Genomic DNA, 22,102 nt, shown 5'->3' with positions numbered 1-22,102 from the left:
TGCAGACTTGAAAACAGTTCTCTTATTTGCCGGTTTGGGTTCAAGGGTCACCGCTGCTGGCTCGGGCACGCTCACCGCTGCTGGCTCGGGCACGCTCACCGCTGCTGGCTCGGGCACGCTCACCGCTGCTGGCTCGGGCACGCTCACCGCTGCAGGAGGAGACAGAGTCGCAGGACCGGGAGACCCCTTCTTCCTCCTCTTCCTCCTAGGCCGCGGTGCAGAGGTCACAGCTGGGACAGAGACGGGTTGGGGAAGTTCGGTCTCAGGCAGGGCGGACTCTGACGCCGACGATTCCGAGGCTGACTCCCATGAAAACCGTCTCCCTCGCTTGTTGGGGAGACTGAAGGTAGTGGGAGGTGCCTCAGGATTCTGGGAGGGACTTGCCTGATCCCCCAGGGTTGCCACGGCCAGGACACGACCCTCTGGAATCGTTGGCAGCTGGGTAGGTGGAGGGGACCTCTGTGGCTCCTCCTGGGAGAGGCTCTCCCACAGCCGGGCATAATTTTGGAGGATCCACTCCCCCTTGGGCGAGTATGGGAGGGTGACCATCTTCCTGTCGGTGGGGGATGACATCCAGCACTGCCTCCGGAAATCCGCCTGTCGCTGCAGCTCGGAGGCCCTCCTGCCTGCTGAGTTCCTTGGTGGTCGGTTCATTCTGTCAGGGTTGGCAAGGGAGGAACTCAAGTGCAGACAGGGATCACAACACACAGGGTTTATTAAATACAAAAGGGGAAAACAAAACCCACGAGGGGGAAAACAACGGCTAGGCCAGAAACTAAACAACTTAACAGGACGGGATTGACACGATAAACAAACTCTTAAACACTAACTACAAATAAACACTCATGGTATACAAAGACTTCAAAGGTACAGAAACATCTAGAGACACTCACGATCTGGTAAACACTCACAAATGTGGAACAATCTCAGTGCAACAATCACATTTGAGGTACAATGAACCGACGCAAGACAGAGCACACTAGGAGATCTAAATAGGGGAACTAATTAAGACACGACAGGTGATACAGATAGGACAATCACGACAAGACTAGGATAACAAGGGGGGCGGGGCAAGGGAACGAGACAACACAAGCACATGGCCCAAAGACAATAAGCCATGTGCTTGTACACAAAACATGGGTCTGTCATGATCCTGCCTCAAGACTAGGGAAAAATCAAGGACACGAGGGCAGAATCATGACACTTCCCACCTTTTCTGATGCCGTTACAGTAATATTGTCACTTTATTAAACGATCCTCTATGAAAATACAGTTTCACAGTGTTATCAATGTACTTTCAGGGAGGAACTTGTCAGCAAATCGACTTCACAGCACATCAGTGAAAGTAGTTGACAGTTACAGACGTGTGTGTTGGATCAGGGTCAGATCTGAATTCTGCAGGTAAATAGAATCTCCAAGAACAGGATTGTACAAGCCCTGTTTATATTGGTAATTATATGATGGATTTTGTTTTTTATTGAAGGTTTCCTGGGATGACCGTTGAAGAGATCAGCACATCAGATGTTGGCCTGGACAGCTGTACCTACAGTATCTGCAGGATGACCTTGAGAAGAAAAAGGGTTGCCATGATTTTGCCAAGTAAGACATGTTCCTGGATCAACATCATCTGATGATCCTGGATCAACATTATTGTCCAAAAACATAGACCTAACCCAATCTCTACCCCTAAACCTAACCCTACCCATAATTTAGTCCAAAAATAGGGGGAAATGATAGCTGTGAGTAGAATCTCCTAATCCTGATTGTAAGCTTAAAACAGATATTTCTTGAAAAGTTATATCTCACTTCTGATTTGTTGATTGGAATGTTGTTCCTGAATCCACAAGGATGGTGATCCAGGAACATGTTATACTTAGTGAAATCATGCTCGCCAAGAAAAAGATAGGAGAAGTAACAAAGAAAGGGTATAAGAGAACATCTCTAAAGTGATGGACAGGTAATCATCAATCATAGGATAACATATTCTCTCTCTCACACACACACATTTAAAGAAAATAGTGAAGGGGTTATCCCTGAAGGTGATGTGCTCAAGAACTACCCACACCCTAGTTTATATTCCCCTGAAGCATTGACAAGTGGGATGTTAAGTAGTATGCCAAATCCAGACCACCTAGACCTATGTACCGATGGGATAATCTGTAGAAGTGAGGAGATGGACATGCCTCATCAGTGTTTGACTTACCTGCCATTTGTTTAATTTAGCTAACACTGATTTTAGTTCTGAGTTTACACTATGTTATTAAAGAGAAGTTTTATTAAGTTTTTAAAGTCGCCTAAGTCACAATAGGATTTTAACTTTAATTAATCTAAATTTATTCTTATATGTTACATAATTGACAGACAGCGTTCTATGTACTTTCAGGCATATATTACCAAAGCCTTTTTGCCAGAAATTATTCACAAATATCATATATCGTGTATTTAACTTTGTGTTTTCCCAAAAACTACAAAATATGTTTTATTCCAACAGTTTAATAGGATGACATATCTGAAGAAACCTTAAATTTGTAATTTTGTAATGAATTTGTATTGCTTTTCATATAGCATTACAGTTTCATAACAATAAAATGTTCTGTTTTACTTCAGAAATCACTGGCCACTATTTACCCCAATGTATTCTCCCAAAAGGCAACTTTATGGTAATGAGCTATGGCAACACAGTTATACCGTTCTCAATATTTTCAATGTAGAGAAAGCTGAAGTGGCCTCTGATCCAGCAGTGAAAACAATGTTAGAGACGACACACAGATGTATTTTCTGACAAACCGAGTGCAATTAAAGATTTCAAAGCAACTATCCGAGTCCGTCCTGATGCAACACCAATGTTTCAGAAAGCTTGACCTGTTCCTTATGCATTACGAGAGGCGGTGGAAAAGGAACTGGATAGACTGGAAAAAGCAGTCATAGTATCTAAATTGACAGAAGTGACAGGGCCAAAAAGTGATGAGTCCATCTGCAGCTGTGGTGAACTATAAAGTTTGCTGGCAGGTGGAACATTGTTTAGTAAACTGGACTTGGCGCATGTTTATCAGCAATTAAAACTGGACCAGCACTCAGAGAAATACCTTACCACAAATACCACTGGGGCTTGTACAAGTAGCATCGTTCGAGTTATGGTGTGGCCAGTGCTCCTTCTATTTTCCAGGCCGTCATGGATCAAATCCTTCAAGGGCTAGAACATGTCACCTGTCTCCTGGATGACATCCTTGTCACTGCCAGCTCAAAAGAGGACCATATCAAGAAACTGGATGAAGTGCTTACCAGACTGGAGAAGTATGGTCTCAGAGTTAAACATTCCAAATGTCAGTTCATGCAAAGCAGTGTTGAGTATTTGGGGCACCGCATCGATAAAGAGGGACTTCATCCTACTGACGAAAAGGTATCAGCGATTGTAAACGCCCCAAAACCAAATAATGTCACTGAATTATGGTCTTTTTTTGGGCCTCCTAAATTATTATGGTCGTTTCTTGCAAAATCTCTCCAGTGGACTTCAGCCTTTACAAAATCTGCTTAAACAGAAGCAACCGTGGAGTTGGACTGCTGATTGTGATATGGCTTTTGAGGAGGCAAAACAGCTGTTGCTCAGTAGCACAGTGCCGGTACATTATGATGGCAATCGACCTCTGAAATTAGCATGCGATGCCTCACCTTATGGCATGGTCACGGTGATCTCGCATTATGGACAATGGAGAGGAGCGCCCCATAGCATTCACGTCTCGCACGCTGACAGAAACTGAAAAAAGTATGCTCAACTAGAACGTGAAGCCCTGTCCATCATCTATGGGGTAAGGAAGTTCCATAAATATATTTATGGACGTATAAGTTCACACTAATAACTGACGACAAGCCTCTGCTTAAGATTCTCGGACCAAAGGCAGCAATACCAACTTTGGCAGCTCTTCGAATGCAGCGACGGGCATTTGTGTTGATGGCTTATAATTATGACATTGAGTATCGGAAATCTGCTGACCACATGAATGCTGACGCAATGTCCAAACTGCCAACAGTGATTAAAGATTGTACTGGGGAAGAAGGAAGTGTGTTCTATTTTTCCCAGTTTGATGATCTTCCAGTGTCTAGCAAGGGACCTAGCCCAAGCAACACGGAAGGATCCTACACTATACAAAGTGTGAGATTATACTGTGAATGGTTGGCCAAACTATGTGTTGCAGGAAGATACTTCACATGTAGACATGAGCTGTCGAAGGACCAAGGCTGTGTGTTGTGGGAATGCGTGTTATAATTCCACCCAAATATTGTTCAAGACTAAGTGGACGAGCTACACAATGAGCATCCAGGAATCTGCTGTATGAAGACCATCGCTCGTAGTTACCTGTGGTGGCCAGGATTAGATGGCTGCATTGAAGAGAGAGTGCGCAGCTGTAGCTGCTGTCTGGCAGTTCAAAATTCACCTGCAGGAGCACCCCTTCATCCTTGGAGATGGCCTGACAGGCCATGGTATAGGATCCACATTGATTTTGCAGAAAAAGACAAGCGGTTCTTTCTAGTAGTGATCGACACTCATTCAAAATGGTTAGAGGTGGTGCCAATGTCATCAGTCACCTCCTCACTCACCATCGATGCACTGCGAGAATTGGTTTGCAGCATATGGGATACCAGAGGAGGTGGTCTCCGATAATGGGCCACAGCTTGTGTCTTCTGAGTTCATTGATTTCCTAAAGGGAAATGGAATAAAACCTACACAGGTCCCCAGCCTATCATCCGGCCTCAAATGGTGCTGCAGAAAGATCTGTATAGATACTTAAACACTCACTTCTGAAAAATGTTTGTGAAAAACATGGTAAGAAGATGCTTTCACTCAAGCATATATTGGCAATTTCTTGATAATGTATCAGTCTACACCTCATACCGTAACTGGAAAAACACCAGCAGAGCTATTTCTAAAATGTCACATCCGGACACGTTTTTCACTGTTGAAGCCTGGTCTAGCAAAGTTGGTTCAAGGAAAACAGCTGGAACAAAAGAAACAACATGATCTTGGAAGATGAGTCCTAAGATCCTTTGTGGAGGAAGAATCAGTATGTGTCCGAAATTTCAGAGGAGGACAGAAGAAATGGTTGAGTGCAACAGTGATTGAGCGAAAGGGTCCTGTAAGTTATGTCGTGCAGGAGGGTCAGAGAAGGCACACTATCCATGTGGACCATATGTTGCCCAGAAACACTGCAGAAGGATCCCCCATGCCTGGTGTGTTAGAGATCCCAAATTCAAGTGTCATTGATGATAACAGAGGACTATTGAATTTTCATACCGTTGGTGACTGTTCCATGCCAATCATTGAGCCTAAGATATATATATTACAGCTGTTGTAATATATTTTGTTATATTATTTTGTAATACTTTCATCTAAATGGTTGGAAGCCATTTGTTTTTTTTCTGTTACAGTAAAGAAATAAATACATAAGTAGTTTCCAAGCTGTTTAGGTTGTAAGGAAGATGTTCAAATCTAATGGGGAAGGAGTGTAATAGATTTTTCTGAGTGTGATTTATGTAAACCACGCCCCTTCTGAATGTACGTGTATGGCCTGTTATTGAGCAGGAGTTCTCAGTAACAACAAGTACGCTTGCAGAGTATGTGTCTGTCGTTCATCTCTCCTAACCACTTCCTAGCACAATATATTACAGGGTCATATAAGACAATATTGTGCTATATACAAGATGCATATATCCAGCTGGTAATGTCATTTCTCAGATAAAGGCTACTGAGGAGAAAGCAGAAGATTTCACATGCAAACAATTTTGCGCAATTTGGAAAAGCAGAAGACACTTTCGTTTGAAAGTCTGGGGTCATTTTCAGGTTTTCAACAAGGTTTTCAGTGGTTTTAAAGAAGTACTTTATGCTCAAGCAAGAAATCAGTTAATTAGAGCAATTGTAAAATGTTTGTGTGTGAATCTCTGATTCTAACATGCTGATTTAGATTAGATAAGGACAGCATTTATTTGAAATGGTAGTGTATTGTAATATTGTAAATGTCTTTACTGCCAATTTAATGTCATCGTTAGTGTGTTACTTCTCTTGAGGTCCTTTTACAATAACACCAAGATCTCACTGACGGTTTTGGTTGAGGCTAATTAGAAATGAAATGTTTCCTTTCGCTTTAATAAGACCGCTTCATAGTGGAAAGCATGTGGCTCACCGCGGAAACGAGTTTCACTCTGATGTAACATAACGCTAGGTTTGACTCAAGGGGTTTATTGTAAGTTAGGAAATACTGGAAATCCTAGCTACTTTCAGTAAGACAGATCGAGAAGAATTTCACCATTCTTAATGTTATGAGGTGAACACACTACACAGTTATGCTGTTTAAAGCCTGACAGGAGATGCAAGAGTAAACTTTTGTCAACATTTACGCTGAAGTGAGGGACTTTTAATGATCCTTAGAGCCATGTATTCCATTTTAATAATCAACATAGTTTAATGTCTAATGATATCTTATATTTTCTTATTTTTAAACAGAGTAATAGTTCATATTCAGCAACTATCATATATTCTGAGAATGGACGATTCAAAGCCATCACCATTTTTAACATCACTGTTTGGTAAGAATATGATGTCTTTTTATCTGTTAAACTAATATAACCTCTCTCTCTCTCTCTCTCTCTCTCTCTCTCTCTCTCTCTCTCTCTCTCTCTCTCTCTCTCTCTCTCTCTCTCTCTCTCTCACAAATGTTTCTAATTTTAGTGTATACTTGGCAAAGTATGTAAACATTATTATTGTCTGAGCAATCTGTTTATTTTTCAGCTTTACTGACTGTTGTTGTTCTGGGGGTTATAATTGCTGCCACTGGAATTGGTAAATCATGCATTTTTACCTCATTGTTCACTGTTGTCTGTGCTAGAAACATTGCCTTTGTAAACCAAACCTGCCTTTGTTTTTTTTTTGTTTTTTAGGGGCTTACTTTCTGAGAGACTGTCCTGTCCAGCCCTACATCCCAGTCTACCTTATAGTATTTGGTGTATTTGTTTTGCTTGTTCTGATAGTAAGCCTGGGCTTATTGTGTGGTACACTTGCAAAGGATGCCTTTGAGTTGCTGCTGTTGTCTATCCTGATCATCTCCGTCAGCGCTATCCTCTACCTATTTGTTGTCTGCTGGTTCATCACAGGTGAGTATATGTGACCCTGGACCACAAAACCAGTCTTAAGTCGCTGGGGTATATTTTTAGCAATAGCCAAAAAAAAAAAAAACATTTTATGGTGAAAATAATTTTTTTATGTTTTTATTTTTTTTAATGCCAAAAATCATTAGGATATTAAGCAAATAGGCTATTATGTTCCATGAAAATGTTTTGTATGTTTCCTACCATAAATATATCTAAGCTTAATTTTTGATTTGTAATATGCATTGCTGAGAACTTAATTTGGACAACTTTTAAAAGTGATATTTAATTTTTTTTTTTTTTTTTTTTTTTTTTTGTCACCCTCAGATTCCAGGTTTTCAAATAGTTGTATCTCGGCCACGTGTTGACCATTCCTACAAACCATACATCAATGGAAAGATAATTTAGAAAAATTGACACTTAAGACTTAAGACACTTAAGTTTTGTGGTCCAGGGTCACATATTTGTCAAACAAGAGTTACAGAAGGAGGGGTGATGATATTTTAAAGGAAAAATAATGTAGAAATGCATGTGAAAGAAGGTTAAACATTCTCTGCGGTTAAAAAATAAAATGTGTAGTCTAGTGCCATAATGCCAAGGCATAATTTACAAACTGGCAAAATTGGCCTTTAATTTCTTTTTTTAATTGGTGTCACAGAGGGAAAATGTCTGTGGCTAAAAGGTAGGAAAACTTCAACACCCATAATACCCATAAGGCTTAAGAACAGGGAATACAAAAATGCAGAAGTACAAGCTGCAGTTTTCACAAAAGTCCAGCAGACTTTTGCTGACATGAATATCTCTGTGCAGATATCTTAGAAAAATAATACACTTTGTCCATTTACCTAAACTACATTGTAACAAGCTGTTTGACGATCGGTGGACTACTCTTTAAATTAAACTGGAAAATATTAGCAAAAATAAATGTAAAATATAGAAGGACATAAAAAAAGAATATTAATTTTGTTGTTTAAATTTCACAGATATCAAATTAATATTTAACTCCACTGAAAAGTTCTCTCTGTGTATTCCAGGGAGTGTCTGGATATATTCTGTACATCCTCCAAGTTATGACCCAACAAATGGACAGAACTACTGCAACAAAACTCTCTACCTCTTTGCATTCTGGTTGAATACAGTCTGTTATGGCTGTTTGGCTGTCCTGCTGCTGTGTAGTGGATGTTCAGTGCTTTATATCTGTGTAAAGAATACTTGCCAAAGGCCACAGTCATTGGCTTCAAACTCTCAGCAACAAGCATTAGATATTTTGGAATATGCATGATTTAATTTAAATCACAATTTAATTATACATTTGATCAGTGTGTTCCCCAAGAATCAAATCCATGACCTTGATATTATATCCTATTTTCTAGTACAGGGCTACAGAAAATCAGCTTTTTTGAGATCACCTGTATAATTATATATTTACCTCCAGTTCAAAATCAAGGCCTAGACTTGAAAAATATCAATATAAATCCAATATAAACTGTCACCGCAATGTGTAATATTCATACTACTCAAATTTTGTTAACCTATTTTTTTTTATATATAAATAAAAATGTACATAGAGGCAAAAAGGTGGTTGCTCTGCTTCAGTTTGGGTTTGCAAAAACAGTTTCTCAACATTTTGCCAAAGGAAGTGTTTTAAAGCTACTGGCTGAGTCTGCTGACCACAGAGCTGTGAAAACATACTGGTTGACTCCGAGCAGCTCTGTCCGCTTTAACTTCAATATTCTGTTCACATCTTCACAATAAAGCTAATTTTGGGAGAGTTCTCCTCATATTTGAAAGCCTATGAGGCCATTTTTATTTTATTTTATTTATTTTTCTAATATAAAAATTACATTCTTATGAACTATTTAAGAAATTATTGAAGATGGAGACTACGGAGACAGCTGCCAGAAAATCTTTAATTGGTAAGAATATCAAGAAAGCTTTAAAATGGTGTGTGTGTGTGTGTGTATACTATATATATATATATATATATATATATATAATTTCCCCAATCACCAATAAACCAAAAAATAATAATAATAATACAACTCTTCTTTTTTTTTTTTCCAGTGATGATAAACATGATTGCATGGATGATTTTAATAACAGCTACTGGATTAGGTAAAGAGCAGTTTTTGTTTACAGTATAAAATATTGAAAAGATGATAAGTGCTGTAAATGCTTGCTTTTAATTAATAAGTGTATATCAATTACCAAAGAAGAGGAGAAGCTTTATCGCACCACTAGAAGCCTTTTTTTATTCTATTTTTTTACATATGGCTGTTTGGATTAATGTTTCTAGGAGCAAGTCATTTTCATGAGTGCCCTGTTCAGCCAAACCTCTCCATCTATGTGACTGTGGCTGGAGTGACTGGTTTGCTTTTACTGTTGGTCATGTACCTGAGGAACACTTTGGATGACTGTCTACTGGCACGGTTCTGCAGTGCCTTCAGCTTTATGCTCTTCATATTCATTGTGTGCTGGTTCTTTGCTGGTGAGGGAAAGAGATTTACATTACTGGTAGTGTCAGCTCAGTGTCAATATAACATCTTTATTCTTATTTATGTATATATAAATAATAGTGAAATTAAAACCAATGGCGTTCTCGTTCTGTTCTTTCAGGTACCTACTGGATTTACTCCATATATCCTCCCAACTATGCTCCCACCAGAGACCACTGTCAGAGAACCCTGTATTTGTTTGCATTTTGGATTAACAATCTAGGCTTTCTTTGTGTGTTCATACTGTGTCTTTTTGGTTTGTATATAATTTTGAAACCTATGCTTTCTTCACCAATAGAGCAGTATGCTCAATAAATTCCAGTGATGCTCTGAAAATGCCCTGTATTATTTATACTGAGTGATCTTATTAAATGCATTTTTAACCCTCTGACCATCTTCGTTTGGGAATCACACTAACCTTCTTCGTGGTTAAAAGTGACCGAAGCCTTGAAATGTTACTTTTTTCTTCTTCAGGAAAACCAATGTAATATATTTCTGTTCAATAATATTTTTTTATTATTATATATGATTTTTAGGGAATTTTATGATACTATGCAATATTTATACAATTATAATTAGCTATTTTCTCCATTAGAATTCATATTTTTTTTATCTCTTTATTTATTTACATTTTTTTTTTTTATAAATGCAATTGTTCACATTAAAATAGAGTGAAAGCATTTAAAATCCATTTTTTTATGTGAGGGCCAGAGGGTTAAAAGTAGAAATAGAAAAATAGAAATTCTTCTATTTTTTTATTTTTTTTTTTATATGTCAGTATATATTTTTTCATAGAGAACAGTTGTAAATATCAAAATTAAAACGCGTGCTAAACTATTTAAAAATACTATTTATTTTTTCATGTATTTATGAATTGAGAGGGTTGTTAGGGTCGTTTTTGCCCCGCCCACAACAATTGCTCGAGGTCAGTTGTCCTGTCACAGCCCCCGTCCAAGAAATGTCGTTATCTCTGTCGAGGTAAAAACAACTGTTCATAAAACTGCGGTGTATTTTGAAAATATCTAGTCCAGGGTAACAAGACGGTTAGTTATGGCCGGTAGGTGCACATTTAATCCAATACATGTAAAACAAGCATGCGGATTTGCAGCCTGAATTTAATGCACGTTTGCTAGTTGACAGGCCTTTGTTTTGGCATGTGCATGTTACTTTTAGGAGATAAAATAGCAATGAAGGCTTGCTGGGTTGTGTGTATATTGCTAGTTTTGTCTTAAGATATATTTCATTAAGTAAAACAGTGGTATAGTTGTATATTGATGCGCCTTTTTATTTTCTCCCGTTGTTTTGTCCTTTTTTTTTTTTGTTTCGTCATGCACGAGCTTAACTTTTGTGAATAAGTTGCGGAACTAGTAGCAAAATGCTTGCAGGCACGAGAAATGGCTTACTGTCCGTACAGCGGGTTTCCAGTCGGTGCTGCCGTTTTGACGACAGGGGGCGCCATTATCACCGGTAGGCCGATGCACATGATTATTTATTTCATTTGACTGAACCAACATGATTCTACAGCATTTTATCATCTTATGCTCTCAGAGTGTTCATGACTTATGTGTTTTAGGCTGCAATGTTGAGAATGCCTCCTATGGCCTTACTGTATGTGCGGAGAGAACTGCAATACAGAGAGCGGTCGCAGAAGGCTACCGAAGATTTACAGCCATAGCTGTCACATGGTATATCATATATTCCAATACAGGCTGACTTACTGAACAGAGAATATATTTTTAGTATGTTAAAGAATCCTTTTCATCTCACCAACAGTGATATCAAAGATAGTTTTGTGGGACCCTGCGGTGCTTGTCGACAGGTATTAATGGAGGTATGGCTACATATTTGATCACATGTAATGACAGTCATTACTTTAGAATTTTTTTCATTTATCTCAGCTTTTTAAAATATTTTCCTCTCACTTGCTCTTTTTTTTTCTTCTTCAACTCTGTGTTGTCTTAGTTTGGCACAGAATGGGACGTTTACCTCACTAAGCCAGATGGAACCTATAAGAAGACCAGTCTCAGAGAGCTCTTGCCTTTAGCGTTCACCCCAGCTCACCTGCAAAAGAACTAAATGCACTGCCCTCAAATGTAATTATTATATATTTTTTTAATCTAAATTTAGGATTGATACCTACTATGAAGAATTAAAATGTGAAGTGCGCTGTACATAAGTTTTCCGCTTCTGAAGGCCTTTCCGTCACAACATCATCTCAGTCCCCACTATAGAGCACCATACACCCCTGCAGTCTTCAAAAGATGTAGTACCTAAGGCCTGGTTCACACGGGACGATTTTAAAATTGTCGGCCGATTTTCCAAACCTGAGAGACCCCACACACGGCGATAAAAAATCACCGGTCTAACAGTTTTGGTCGTTCAGTGTGTGGTGTGCAGCCACACGGCAAAATCAACACATCACACACGAACCGAATTGACTCCCGAGCATTCCCAGGTCAGACGGGAAATCTCGCAAAATCCCTCGAGATCAAACGTGACTTCAGAGTAAACAATCATGGCGGAAGAAGAGGGTGCAGTGGCCATAGTTTGTGCTTTGTTTTTAACGGAAAAAACAAAACAAAAGAAAAACAAGAAAAGGCGATGGTCAAAAAGGGTGGAGACAACGCGAGCATGGACTATACTTGCTACATCATGATATTTGTTGTTTCATCTCATAGAAATGTTGTTACGTACTACACAGATTAATAACCGTTGAAATAACGTTCATATATTCGTTTCCATGTACTCTGGTGGACTGCAGTTGTAGATGTAGTTATGCCCATCGACTTTATTTGTATTTGTTATATTTGTTATATTATATAGGCCGGCTGTTTTGATTTTGTTTCCCGGTACTTGCTCGCCGCCTCGTCACCTCGCTTTCTGATTGGCTACACGCCACAGTCCACAGGCTGCGTGATTGTTTGTCCTCGGGGGACACCACACACGAGAAGAAATCGGGCAAAATAAATCCAACATGTTGGATATCCCTGATTTGAGATTGGAGCGGTCCCGACATTCTTCCGAGCAGAGGAGAGCAGTCTTAACACACCACACACGGCAGGAATATTTGATCAGATTATTTTACGATAATCGGAGCATCCTAAGATTGTCGGAAGGGGTGAATCGGGGCTAAAATCGGCCTAATTATCCTGCCGTGTGAACCAGCCTTAAGAATGGTCAGAAATCTTTAAACAGGTTTCATTGTATACCAGCTTTTTTAATGCATAGACTTGTTTGGCTTTTCTTAATGTAAAACAAAAAGTTAGAGAGAATTTTTAAAAGATGGTTTAAACTTTTTTTCTTTTTTTTTATACAAAAGTATAAAGTTACGCTGTCATAAAGACCTATTGAGGCTGTGTGAAATAATCTGGTCAATTTAGCCAGATGTCTGTTGGTTGACCCAATTCACATGTACTTTCAAAAGTTTGTGAAAAGTAAATAATATTTTCTTTTTTTTTAAGTAAATAAAATTTATTTAGCAAGGATGCGTTGATCAAAAGTGACAATAAAGATCTTTATAATATTTTTTTTTTTAAAATCTATATTTAAAAAAAAAAATGCTGTTCTTTTGAACTTTCTATGCATCAAAGTATCCTAAAAGAAAAATTAAAAAAAAAGTTTCCTTAAAATATACAGATATTAAATATTATTTTTCAACTGTGAATAAATTGTGAATTTTTGACTACTAAAATGATTTCTGAAGGATCTTGTGACACTGAAGACTGGAGTAATAACTTTTAACTGGTAAGATAGAACATGCAGGATGCCTTAAAGCACAGCTTGATGGAGACAGTTTCCTAGTAGAGAAAATTATTGGTAATCCCTATGACCCTGCTGTCCCGGGACTATTTGAAATTCTCCTCACTGTGAGCCAGAGGGGGCTAAGATACTGTGTTATCACATAGGAAAAACACTCACACATTGTTCTTTTGGTAGACTGAGATGGAAAGTGAACATTAGTTGGTGTGAGAGAGCAACAACGAAAAACATGTCTTTGTCAGGAGTATTTTTGTTTTCTGAACTAAAATGAAGCATTATGAAAAGTATTGACAAGAATCACATACATTTTCAGAAAAATTCAAATTGAGGACTAAAGAGGGAAGTACATTGGAAGTACAATGTTCAGTGTGACAAGATTGCTGCTGATAGCAACCACAGTGATGATCCAGCAAAAAAAACTTCCATGCTAATCCAATGCTACTAGGGAAAGTATACCTACCATGAGGCACTTAAGAATTCCTTCTTTTTTGTTCCCATAATTGCATTCACAAGAAAGCACACTATGTGTGTACTGTACACACAACTTAACCCTGTAAAATCTTAAAATCCCCCCACCAGAATACAGAGGCATTCAAAATAGTGGAAACCAAAAGACAAAGCAGATACATGAAATGAAACCTTTGTTTGTGTTTGCATCTACATTCATATGAAACAAGCCATCATGTGATTCTTTTTTTTTTTTAAAGAAGTGAAATTAAAAGCTATTTCACATACATAATAGTGAAATTGCAATTTAGATGATCTGTATTTTTAAAAGATTATGAAAAGTTGTGGAGGGGAAAAAAAGGATGGTTACTTTTCTCTTATCAACAGCCACTTGATCAAAAGATTCATCCTGTGTGTGCTTAAGCTTTTGTTACAGTTCAACCAGATGTTTTATGAAAGATTGTGGCAGTAAATGCATTAGAAGACGATTCAGTCTTGCACTTTATAAGCTATTCTGATCAGAACAATCTCAAGACCGTCTGTATATGAGAAAGCACAATTTTTCCACTTTACTCATGTTTTTCATTAAGGAGAGTATTGGTTCTCATGGGCATGTTTGTGGAATGAATTACAGTTCACTCAAGTGAGCTCGGGCTCAGTGATGCGCTCAGGATTTGGAACGGGAGCGTTTAAGGTTGAATCTCTGCAGGAACTCTGCCTGAATTACAGTCGTGATTGTAGCGTAACTTTAAAAAAAAACCGCGCTGTTAGATGAAGCTGCTGAATCAATCAAGTGGTCTTATCAATGGCAAAGTTCGTTTAATTCCTCTTCAGCGAATGGGCGGAAGCAAGTGGAGTCGGGACTATATAAACCAGACTGAGCGTCAGATCCAGCTTCTGTGCAGATTATCATCGGGAATCTTTTTTGAAACGGAAGCTTCTTCTTTGTGCTGGTATGTCTCATTCATGCATTCATTCATTCATTTATTAAGAATATAAATAGTGTTACATAAAAAATCTGAGAAAACGTAAAATAATATGGTAGCTACCTTCTGTAAACTTATGTAAAATTTGTTCAAAATATTTGATGGTTCTGTTTCTGAATTGGGTCGCGAACTGTTGTGAACAACGTTTTTAACTATTAGGTCTAAATAAGTAGCCTAAATATTTTCATATATTTCAATTAATTCGGAATAAAATACATATAGTAGCCTATGTGAAATTGTGTCCTAGACTTTTGATGTGTTTGGGGTCATTTTCTTTTTTTCCAATGATCTTATTTTCCACTCAACCGACAGCACTGAAACTACCATCAAACATGAATAAAGACGACGACATGAAGGAAGTAGAACTGAACGAGATGGATCAGGAAAAACAGCCGATGACCGGAGAAAGTCCGACAGGCACCGAGAAAAACGGCTGCGTAAAGGTTATAGTGCCAGAGGAAAACGAGGTCAAATTTACGGGACTCTCCAAAGAGGAGTTAATGAAAGTCGCCAACACAGCCGGGTATGTTGGTCTTTCTGTCTGTCTGTCTGTCTGTCTGTCTGTCTGTCTGTCTGCCTATCTGTCTGTCTGTCGGCCTGTCAGTTTGCCTGTCTGTCTGTCTGTCTGTCTGTCTGTCGGCCTGTCTGTTTGCCTGTCTGTCTTTCTGTCTGTCTGCCTGTCTGTCTGTCTGTCTTCCTGCCTGTCTTTCTGTCTGTCTGTCTGTCTGTCTGTCTCTGTCTGTCTGTCTGTCTCTGTCTGTCTGTCTGTCTGTCTGCCTGCCTGTCTGTCTGTCTGTCTGTCTGTCTGTATGTCTGTCTGTCTGTCTGTCTGTCTATCTGTCTGCCTGTCTGTCTGTCTGTCTGTCTGTCTGCCTGCCTATCTGCCTATCTGTCTGTCTGTCGGCCTGTCTGTTTGCCTGTCTGTCTGTCTGTCTGTCTGTCTGCCTGTCTGTCTTTCTGTCTGTCTGTATGTCTGTCTGTCTATCTGTCTGCCTGTCTGTCTGTCTGTCTGTCTGTCTTTCTGTCTGTCTGTCTGTCTGCCTATCTGCCTATCTGTCGGCCTGTCTGTTTGCCTGTCTGTCTGTCTGTCTGTCTGTCGGCCTGTCTGTTTGCCTGTCTGTCTTTCTGTCTGTCTGTCTGTCTGTCTGTCTTCCTGCCTGTCTTTCTGTCTGTCTGTCTGTCTCTGTCTGTCTGTCTGTCTGTCTGTCTGTCTCTGTCTGTCTGTCTGTCTGTCTGCCTGTCTGTCTTTCTGTCTGTCTGTATGTCTGTCTTTCTGTCTGTCTGTCTGTCTGTCTGTCTGTCTGTCTGTCTGTCGGCCTGTCTGTTTGCCTGTCTGTCTTTCTGTCTGTCTGCCTGTCTGTCTGTCTGTCTTCCTGCCTGTCTTTCTGTCTGTCTGTCTGTCTGTCTGTCTGTCTGTCTGTCTCTGTCTGTCTGTCTGTCTGTCTGTCTGTCTGTCTGTCTCTGTCTGTCTGTCTGTCTGTCTATCTGCATGTCTGTCTTTCTTTCTGTCTGTCTGTCTGTCTGTCTTCCTGCCTGTCTGTCTGTCTGTCTCTTTCTCTGTCTGTCTGTCTGTCTGTCTGTCTGTCTGTCTGTCTCTGTCTGTCTGTCTGTCTATCTGCCTGTCTGTCTGTCTATCTGCCTGTCTGTCTTTCTGTCTTTCTGTCTGTCTGTCTGTCTGTCTGTCTGTCTGTCTGTCTGTCTATCTGCCTGTCTGTCTGTCTGTCTAACATACATTTGCATATTTTCTGCAGGATGGTTCGGACTCGTTGGGTCTTGCTGGTTTTATTCTGGCTTGGCTGGATTGGCATGTTAGCAGGAGCAATAGTCATCATAGTACAGGCCCCACGCTGTAAACCCATTCCTGAGATGAACTGGTGGAACAAAGGTTTTCTGTACCAGATATCTGACATTAATGCCTTTTCTGGAAATGGACTAAAAGGTGAACATTTCTCCATTTAATATCTGAGTCATTAGATTATTGCTTTTTATTTGTGTTAATCATTAAAACAAAAATGGGAAAACATAATCTTTCCACTTTATACATATACAATTTCTAGAGGTTCACAACAGGGGTCAAGTACAAGTCTCTTTATTTAAGATATTTGCTATGACAGCATTAGGAAAAATGCAGCTAAGCCAAAAACTGACTGACTGTCTCGTGACTTACTCATGTGAGGAACCATCTGCTGATCTACGCAAGATTCTGCCCCCTCATCACATTTCTGCTTTTCACGCTACTTTTGGCTGAGTTTGTCGTTACGATATTGCAGAAGTGTACACACACACAAACACACACACACATGTTGTTTTTGTGAAAAGTGGGGACATCCCATAGGCGTAATGGTTTTTAAAATGTAGAATCTGTATCTTCTATCGCCCTTCACCAACCCTAACCCTAACCCTCACAGGAAACTTTGTGCATTTTTACTTTCTCAAAAAAAACTCATTCTGTATGATTTATAAGCGTTTTGAAAAATGGGGACATGGGTTATGTCCTCATAAGTCACCCTCTCCTTGTAATACCTGTGTCATACTCATGTCATTATACAGAGTTGTGTCCTGATATGTCACAAAAACATGCCCACACACACACACACACACACACACACCATTTTTGTAGACAATCTACATTATAGATTAAGATTATCAAGTACAGTGACTATGAACCATGATATCTTCAGTTGTACATGCTAAGTACTGTGGTTAAATAATCAAAGCAGATAATAATTGAAAGACTGTCCTGAACTCTGTGGCTGGAGAAAAAGGAAGCACCTTAACTGATGCTGATCCACTGATCTATATATATAACTAAATAATATTATATTATATTATAGATCAGTGTGCTGATCTCTCATTCACATGCTCTTCCTCTCCTAAACTTTTTTTTGTTTTGTTTTGTCTTTCATTCTGTCTGTAGGAGTGGAGGAGAAACTGGACTATCTGAACCAGATGAAGGTGAAGGGGCTTGTTTTGGGTCCGATACACACTGTGCAAGCAGACCAGAATCTAGCTTCCATTAGCTCTGAATTTGGCCCTGAGAAATTGATTGATCAAATGATTTCTCTGCTGGAAAGAGCACACAGAAAAGGTGACCTCATTTGTTTGTTACCTCAAAGTAAAACCTTGCTTATCCAGTGACCTATTTTGAAATCAGAAAACACTGCATAGACCTTATCATTAAGCTCCTGTTCTTCTGTTTTAGAAGAAGGTTGTCTGAAATAGCAGTGAACTGTCAGTTTAACCTCTGACCTCCTGTCTTTTTTCTTATAGTGAATATGTAGCATTATTTGAAACTATTTATTTATTTATCATTAGAAATATATTAAAACAAACCAAAATATCCTAGAAAACGAAAAACTCCCCACAAACCATTTTAGGGCACATTGAATGAATTATGCTATTTTAGAGACAGTACAAGAGGACTGGCTTGGAACTGATTCACTAGCTCAAACACAGTTGTGTTGGTTTAGCAGAAACATCCCTGTGGTTCCCAGTAAATAAAGCCATGTGCCTTCAAATAAAACCTTCAAATATGAGGCAAACATTAGCCTTTTGTTTTTGTCGGGAAAGATCAATTCTAGAAAGATCATTTAACAGCCTTCTAGTTTTGTTGACTCTCCCCTCTGCCTTTTTCCTTCTTTCTACTTGTTTTCCTGTCTCCCTCTCAGGAATCTCCATAGTGCTGGATCTAACACCCGATTATCAGGGAGTTTCAGCCTGGGTCAACAACACTGCTTCTGTTGCTGAGCGACTCAAAGTAAGTGCTGATATATTGACAGTCAGTTAATTTGAGAAAACAACTAAAGAGTTAGAGATGGATAAAGGGACCGGAGTGAGAAAAAACATATCTCCTGATATTAGATACAAATAATAATAATAAATAAATAAATGAATTACTCCCATTCAGCAATGATTAAAATTAAAATTTATCAGAAGTGTCAATTAAGAATTCTAAATTGTAAAAAAAAAAAAAAAAAAAAAAAAAGAAAATCAGGGAAAGTTTATCATAGTTTCTGCAACAATATTAAGCCTTACAAATACTTTCAATATTAATGATAATAAGAAAACTCTTCTGAGTACTAAATTAGCCATTCTGAATGATAATGTGACATTGAAGACTGGAGTAAAGCCTGCTGAAAATTCAGCTTTGCCATCACATGAATAAACAATTTTTTCAAATACATTTAAATAGAAAACAGACTATTTTAAATTGTAATATTATTTTACTAGGCTGCCGTTTTTACTTTATTTTTGATCAAATAAATAAAACTTTGTTTAGATTATATAAATAACTCTTGCTAACTTAAAATTGTTTAACTATAGTGTAAATGGACTTTAAAAGTTTGTTTTACTATTATGAGTAATGTAATTAATATAACAATATTTTATTAATCAATGCTTAGCCATATAAACAGATTTATTTGTTTCATTCTCCATTTTTATTATAGGAAACCTGCATATACTGGCTGAAGAAGGGGGTGGACGGCATCTTCATATCTCATCTGAACAACTTCACAAACACAGAAGCCTGGCAATCTGTTCAAGACACATTCAACAAAACAGATGGGACCAAAAAACGGTATGCTGTGGAAGTTTTTGAAGTTTGGTAGTTATTGGAATTTGTAAGGAGGACATTTGTTTAGTAGAACAGAGACACCTGGTGGCCAGATTTGGATGCTGATCACAGCTAGTGAAAACAGACACAGCCTGACTTCAGGGTACTCAGATGTCTCCATCTCTTTCTCCCCATGACTTTCAGAGCTCTGATGGGATCAGTCACCGGTCTCTCCGTGGATGACGTCTCTCATCTGCTGAACCGGTTGAGTGTTGACCTGCTCTTGACTGGACTGCCTGATCTGGCAGAGCCCGGTGAAAAACAGGCCAAGGAGATACAGTTACTCTACTCCAGTCACCTGCAGACGAGTCTGGGCTGGAGTCTGAGTGGACGGACTCGGGGTTCTCTTGCCTCCAGAACTCCAGCAGTGCCTGTAAGGCTCTATCAAATGCTGCTGTTCACCCTCCCGGGTACACCTGTGTTCAGCGCTGGAGATGAGGTCGGACTGAAGGCTGGGGTGAGTAGAGCACCCTGTCTTGTATATTAAACTGAAAATTAAGATTTTGATCAAACCTGACATAATAACACTTATACAGGAGAAACCTGAAGAAATGTGGGAACTTGAAAGTCATGCAGAAGATGACAATGCAACAGCAAAGGTAGATTTTCATTTTCACATTTTCACATTTGCTATACATAGCACTCTAGCAGTTGCAGATTTTAAAAACACACTCTGTTTCTTTCTTTTGTTATTTTGACTCAGACTGTACAGGAGGAGCGTATCGCAGTGCGAGACTTCTTTAAAACACTCAGTGATCTGAAAGTAAAAGAGCGATCGCTTCTGCATGGAGAATATGTCAGCCTTTACAATTCATCCACTTCATTAGCATTTCTCCGCTTTTGGGACCAGAGCGAACGCTTCCTGGTAGCCTTAAACTGGGGAAGTGACTCTGTTACCATGACCCTGACCAATAGTGACCTGCCCGCTGAGGCTCGAGTCTGTGCTTCCACAGATACACAGAATCTAGCTGTTGGTAGTACAGTGTCAATAGAGAAATTAGAGCTTGGGCCAAAACAGGCTGTTCTGTTGTCTTATGCTTTTCCTGGCTAGCCACACGGACACAGACAGTCCTTTATGTCTCAGATGAATTTCAACACTGTGCACAGGTTTGGAAAGACTAAGCTGTGAAAGAGTTGTTACAGTTTATGTATAGGATATATAAGTTGATCTTCGTACAGAGACATGTAGATCTAAAGATATAATAAAAAATGAAATGAGTACTAAAGTTATGTTTTGTGTTTTGTGTGAAACTGGATCCACTTTCTTACACTGGTGCAGTCAATGCTTACAGTATATCAAACGAAAATGGTTCCCTCTTGAATTAATTTACATTGTTGTTTTAGGACACAATTCCTTAACATAATTTAAGAGAAACATTTTAATGTTAAGTGTTAAAATAGCTAAATACCAGACTTTTTCTTTGAAAACAGTTAATAAAATCTACAAACTATAATATAATATGCAAAAAGAATATTCTGTGCATGCAAACATTTACCACAAAAAAATGACATTGTCATTCAAATGATGGGGGCGACAATTTTATTTTATTTGTTTAGTTTTTTGTAAAGAAATTAGTACTTTTATTCTGCAACAAGTATTAAATCAATAAAAACGAATAATTAAATAAATCATAAGACTTGCATTATAAAGTTCTTTAAATTCTATTGTTCTAATTTCTATTTTAAATAAACCTTGTTCCTTATTCATCCATGAATCGCGAAGAAATGTGTCACGTTTCTCACAAAAGATGGTGGAAAGGATCGAGGTGGTCAGTCCATTCACAAACTGCCACTAGAGGGCACTTTATGTCCTCAACATGCAAGCCCAATTACATTTAGCACATTAACTAAGAACGTTTATAAACGTTTAACCTTGTTTTTACAAATCAGCAACGTTTTTAACAATGCAAATAAATTAATATAATTTGCCTAAAAAGCCCATAATAATTGTTATACCGTCATATTATATAAATCCAAAAGCCTATTTAGTTATCAATAATTATCTGTACAATAATTTATAAGCACATGTGCTGTCTTGTATGTGTAATATCTACATGGAAAACTTTATAGCATACTGTATTTTGTAAATTTTTGTTATTTACTTTACTTGTGTTTTTAAACAAAATAATTGTTTATTATAATTGGCAACACACATGTATCAGATAAAATAGTTAAAAACGAAGTTTTACTATAAACTGCATTGTAATTCATACAACCCTCATAAAAATAAAGTTTCTTTATTTTCATTGATGGTTCCATGAAGATCCTTTAACATCCATGGAAACTTTTCAATGCACAAAAATTTATATTTAGTAGTTAAAGGTTATTTAGATTTTTTTTTGATGTTCATCACACTAAGAAAAAACTGTTTAGTGAAAAGTTCTGTGAGGTACAAAATTGTCTCCAAAAAGACATTCACATACACAGTTCATACAGAAAACTAGTGGCCAGGATTGCAATGAAGGGCAATTCTGCATCTTCTCAAACACAATCCTACTGGCTCCTCAAGCATTAAAAATAAACACACTTGGGGAAAAAATAGATAAAACCATCTGCTTGAGGTCTGTCATTTTCTGTAGAGCAGGATCAGTCAGGCTTAGGAAGGTCCACCCAGACCCCTGCAGGGCATCACGCAGAGCAATTCAATTCAATTCAGTTCAAGT

At 38.4% G+C, this 22,102-nt stretch overlaps 2 protein-coding genes, 1 long non-coding RNA gene and 1 pseudogene across 8 annotated transcripts in view; all 4 read left to right on the top strand.

Annotated features, from left to right (window-relative positions):
• Positions 1–6,316: 6,316 nt before the first annotated feature.
• LOC113052203 (uncharacterized) lies at positions 6,317–9,968 on the top strand. Its single transcript, XR_003276993.1, has 8 exons — positions 6,317–6,396; positions 6,497–6,579; positions 6,782–6,832; positions 6,931–7,143; positions 8,172–9,053; positions 9,202–9,252; positions 9,434–9,625; positions 9,754–9,968. It is a non-coding gene; the product is annotated as an uncharacterized LOC113052203 (long non-coding RNA).
• A 349-nt stretch (positions 9,969–10,317) lies between these two features.
• Positions 10,318–22,102, top strand: part of LOC113052201 (cytidine deaminase-like) — a 13,754-nt gene continuing 1,969 nt past the window's right edge. The window contains exons 1-6 of one of the 6 annotated variants that reach the window (XM_026216585.1): positions 10,318–10,689; positions 10,989–11,099; positions 11,206–11,317; positions 11,406–11,463; positions 11,595–11,725; positions 14,673–14,785. In XM_026216585.1, coding sequence (XP_026072370.1) covers positions 10,683–10,689; positions 10,989–11,099; positions 11,206–11,317; positions 11,406–11,463; positions 11,595–11,708 — 402 coding nt within the window. In that variant the 5' untranslated portion in view covers positions 10,318–10,682 and the 3' untranslated portion in view covers positions 11,709–11,725; positions 14,673–14,785. Of the gene's footprint in view, positions 10,690–10,969; positions 11,100–11,205; positions 11,318–11,405; positions 11,464–11,594; positions 12,002–14,672; positions 14,786–22,102 lie in introns of those variants that run through there. The other 5 variants (XR_003276992.1, XM_026216584.1, XM_026216588.1 and 2 more) reach the window with 5 other exon arrangements.
• On the top strand, positions 14,687–20,665 carry LOC113052200 (4F2 cell-surface antigen heavy chain-like). Its single transcript, XM_026216583.1, has 9 exons — positions 14,687–14,791; positions 15,137–15,347; positions 16,576–16,763; positions 17,742–17,912; positions 18,493–18,581; positions 19,273–19,403; positions 19,584–19,896; positions 19,976–20,038; positions 20,143–20,665. The coding sequence occupies exons 2-9, from the start codon at positions 15,157–15,159 to the stop codon at positions 20,488–20,490; spliced, it is 1,494 nt and encodes a 497-aa protein (XP_026072368.1). The 5' UTR covers positions 14,687–14,791; positions 15,137–15,156; the 3' UTR covers positions 20,491–20,665.
• LOC113052442 (4F2 cell-surface antigen heavy chain-like) overlaps positions 21,188–22,102 on the top strand; it is a 6,685-nt pseudogene continuing 5,770 nt past the window's right edge.

This window comes from Carassius auratus, chromosome 32, assembly GCF_003368295.1.
Source record: "Carassius auratus strain Wakin chromosome 32, ASM336829v1, whole genome shotgun sequence".
In the NCBI taxonomy this organism is placed as follows: domain Eukaryota; kingdom Metazoa; phylum Chordata; class Actinopteri; order Cypriniformes; family Cyprinidae; genus Carassius; species Carassius auratus.
The sequence above is the reverse complement of the archived record's forward strand: the minus strand, read 5'-3'. Positions and strand labels throughout refer to the sequence as shown.

Coding starts and splice junctions, on each gene's coding strand:
- LOC113052200 (XM_026216583.1), top strand. CDS start 15,157: ATGAATAAAGACGACGACATGAAGGAAGTAGAACTGAACGAGATGGAT. Junction 16,764..17,741: donor TTCTGGAAATGGACTAAAAG/GTGAACATTTCT, acceptor TTCTGTCTGTAG/GAGTGGAGGAGAAACTGGAC. Junction 18,582..19,272: donor CTGTTGCTGAGCGACTCAAA/GTAAGTGCTGAT, acceptor TTTTTATTATAG/GAAACCTGCATATACTGGCT.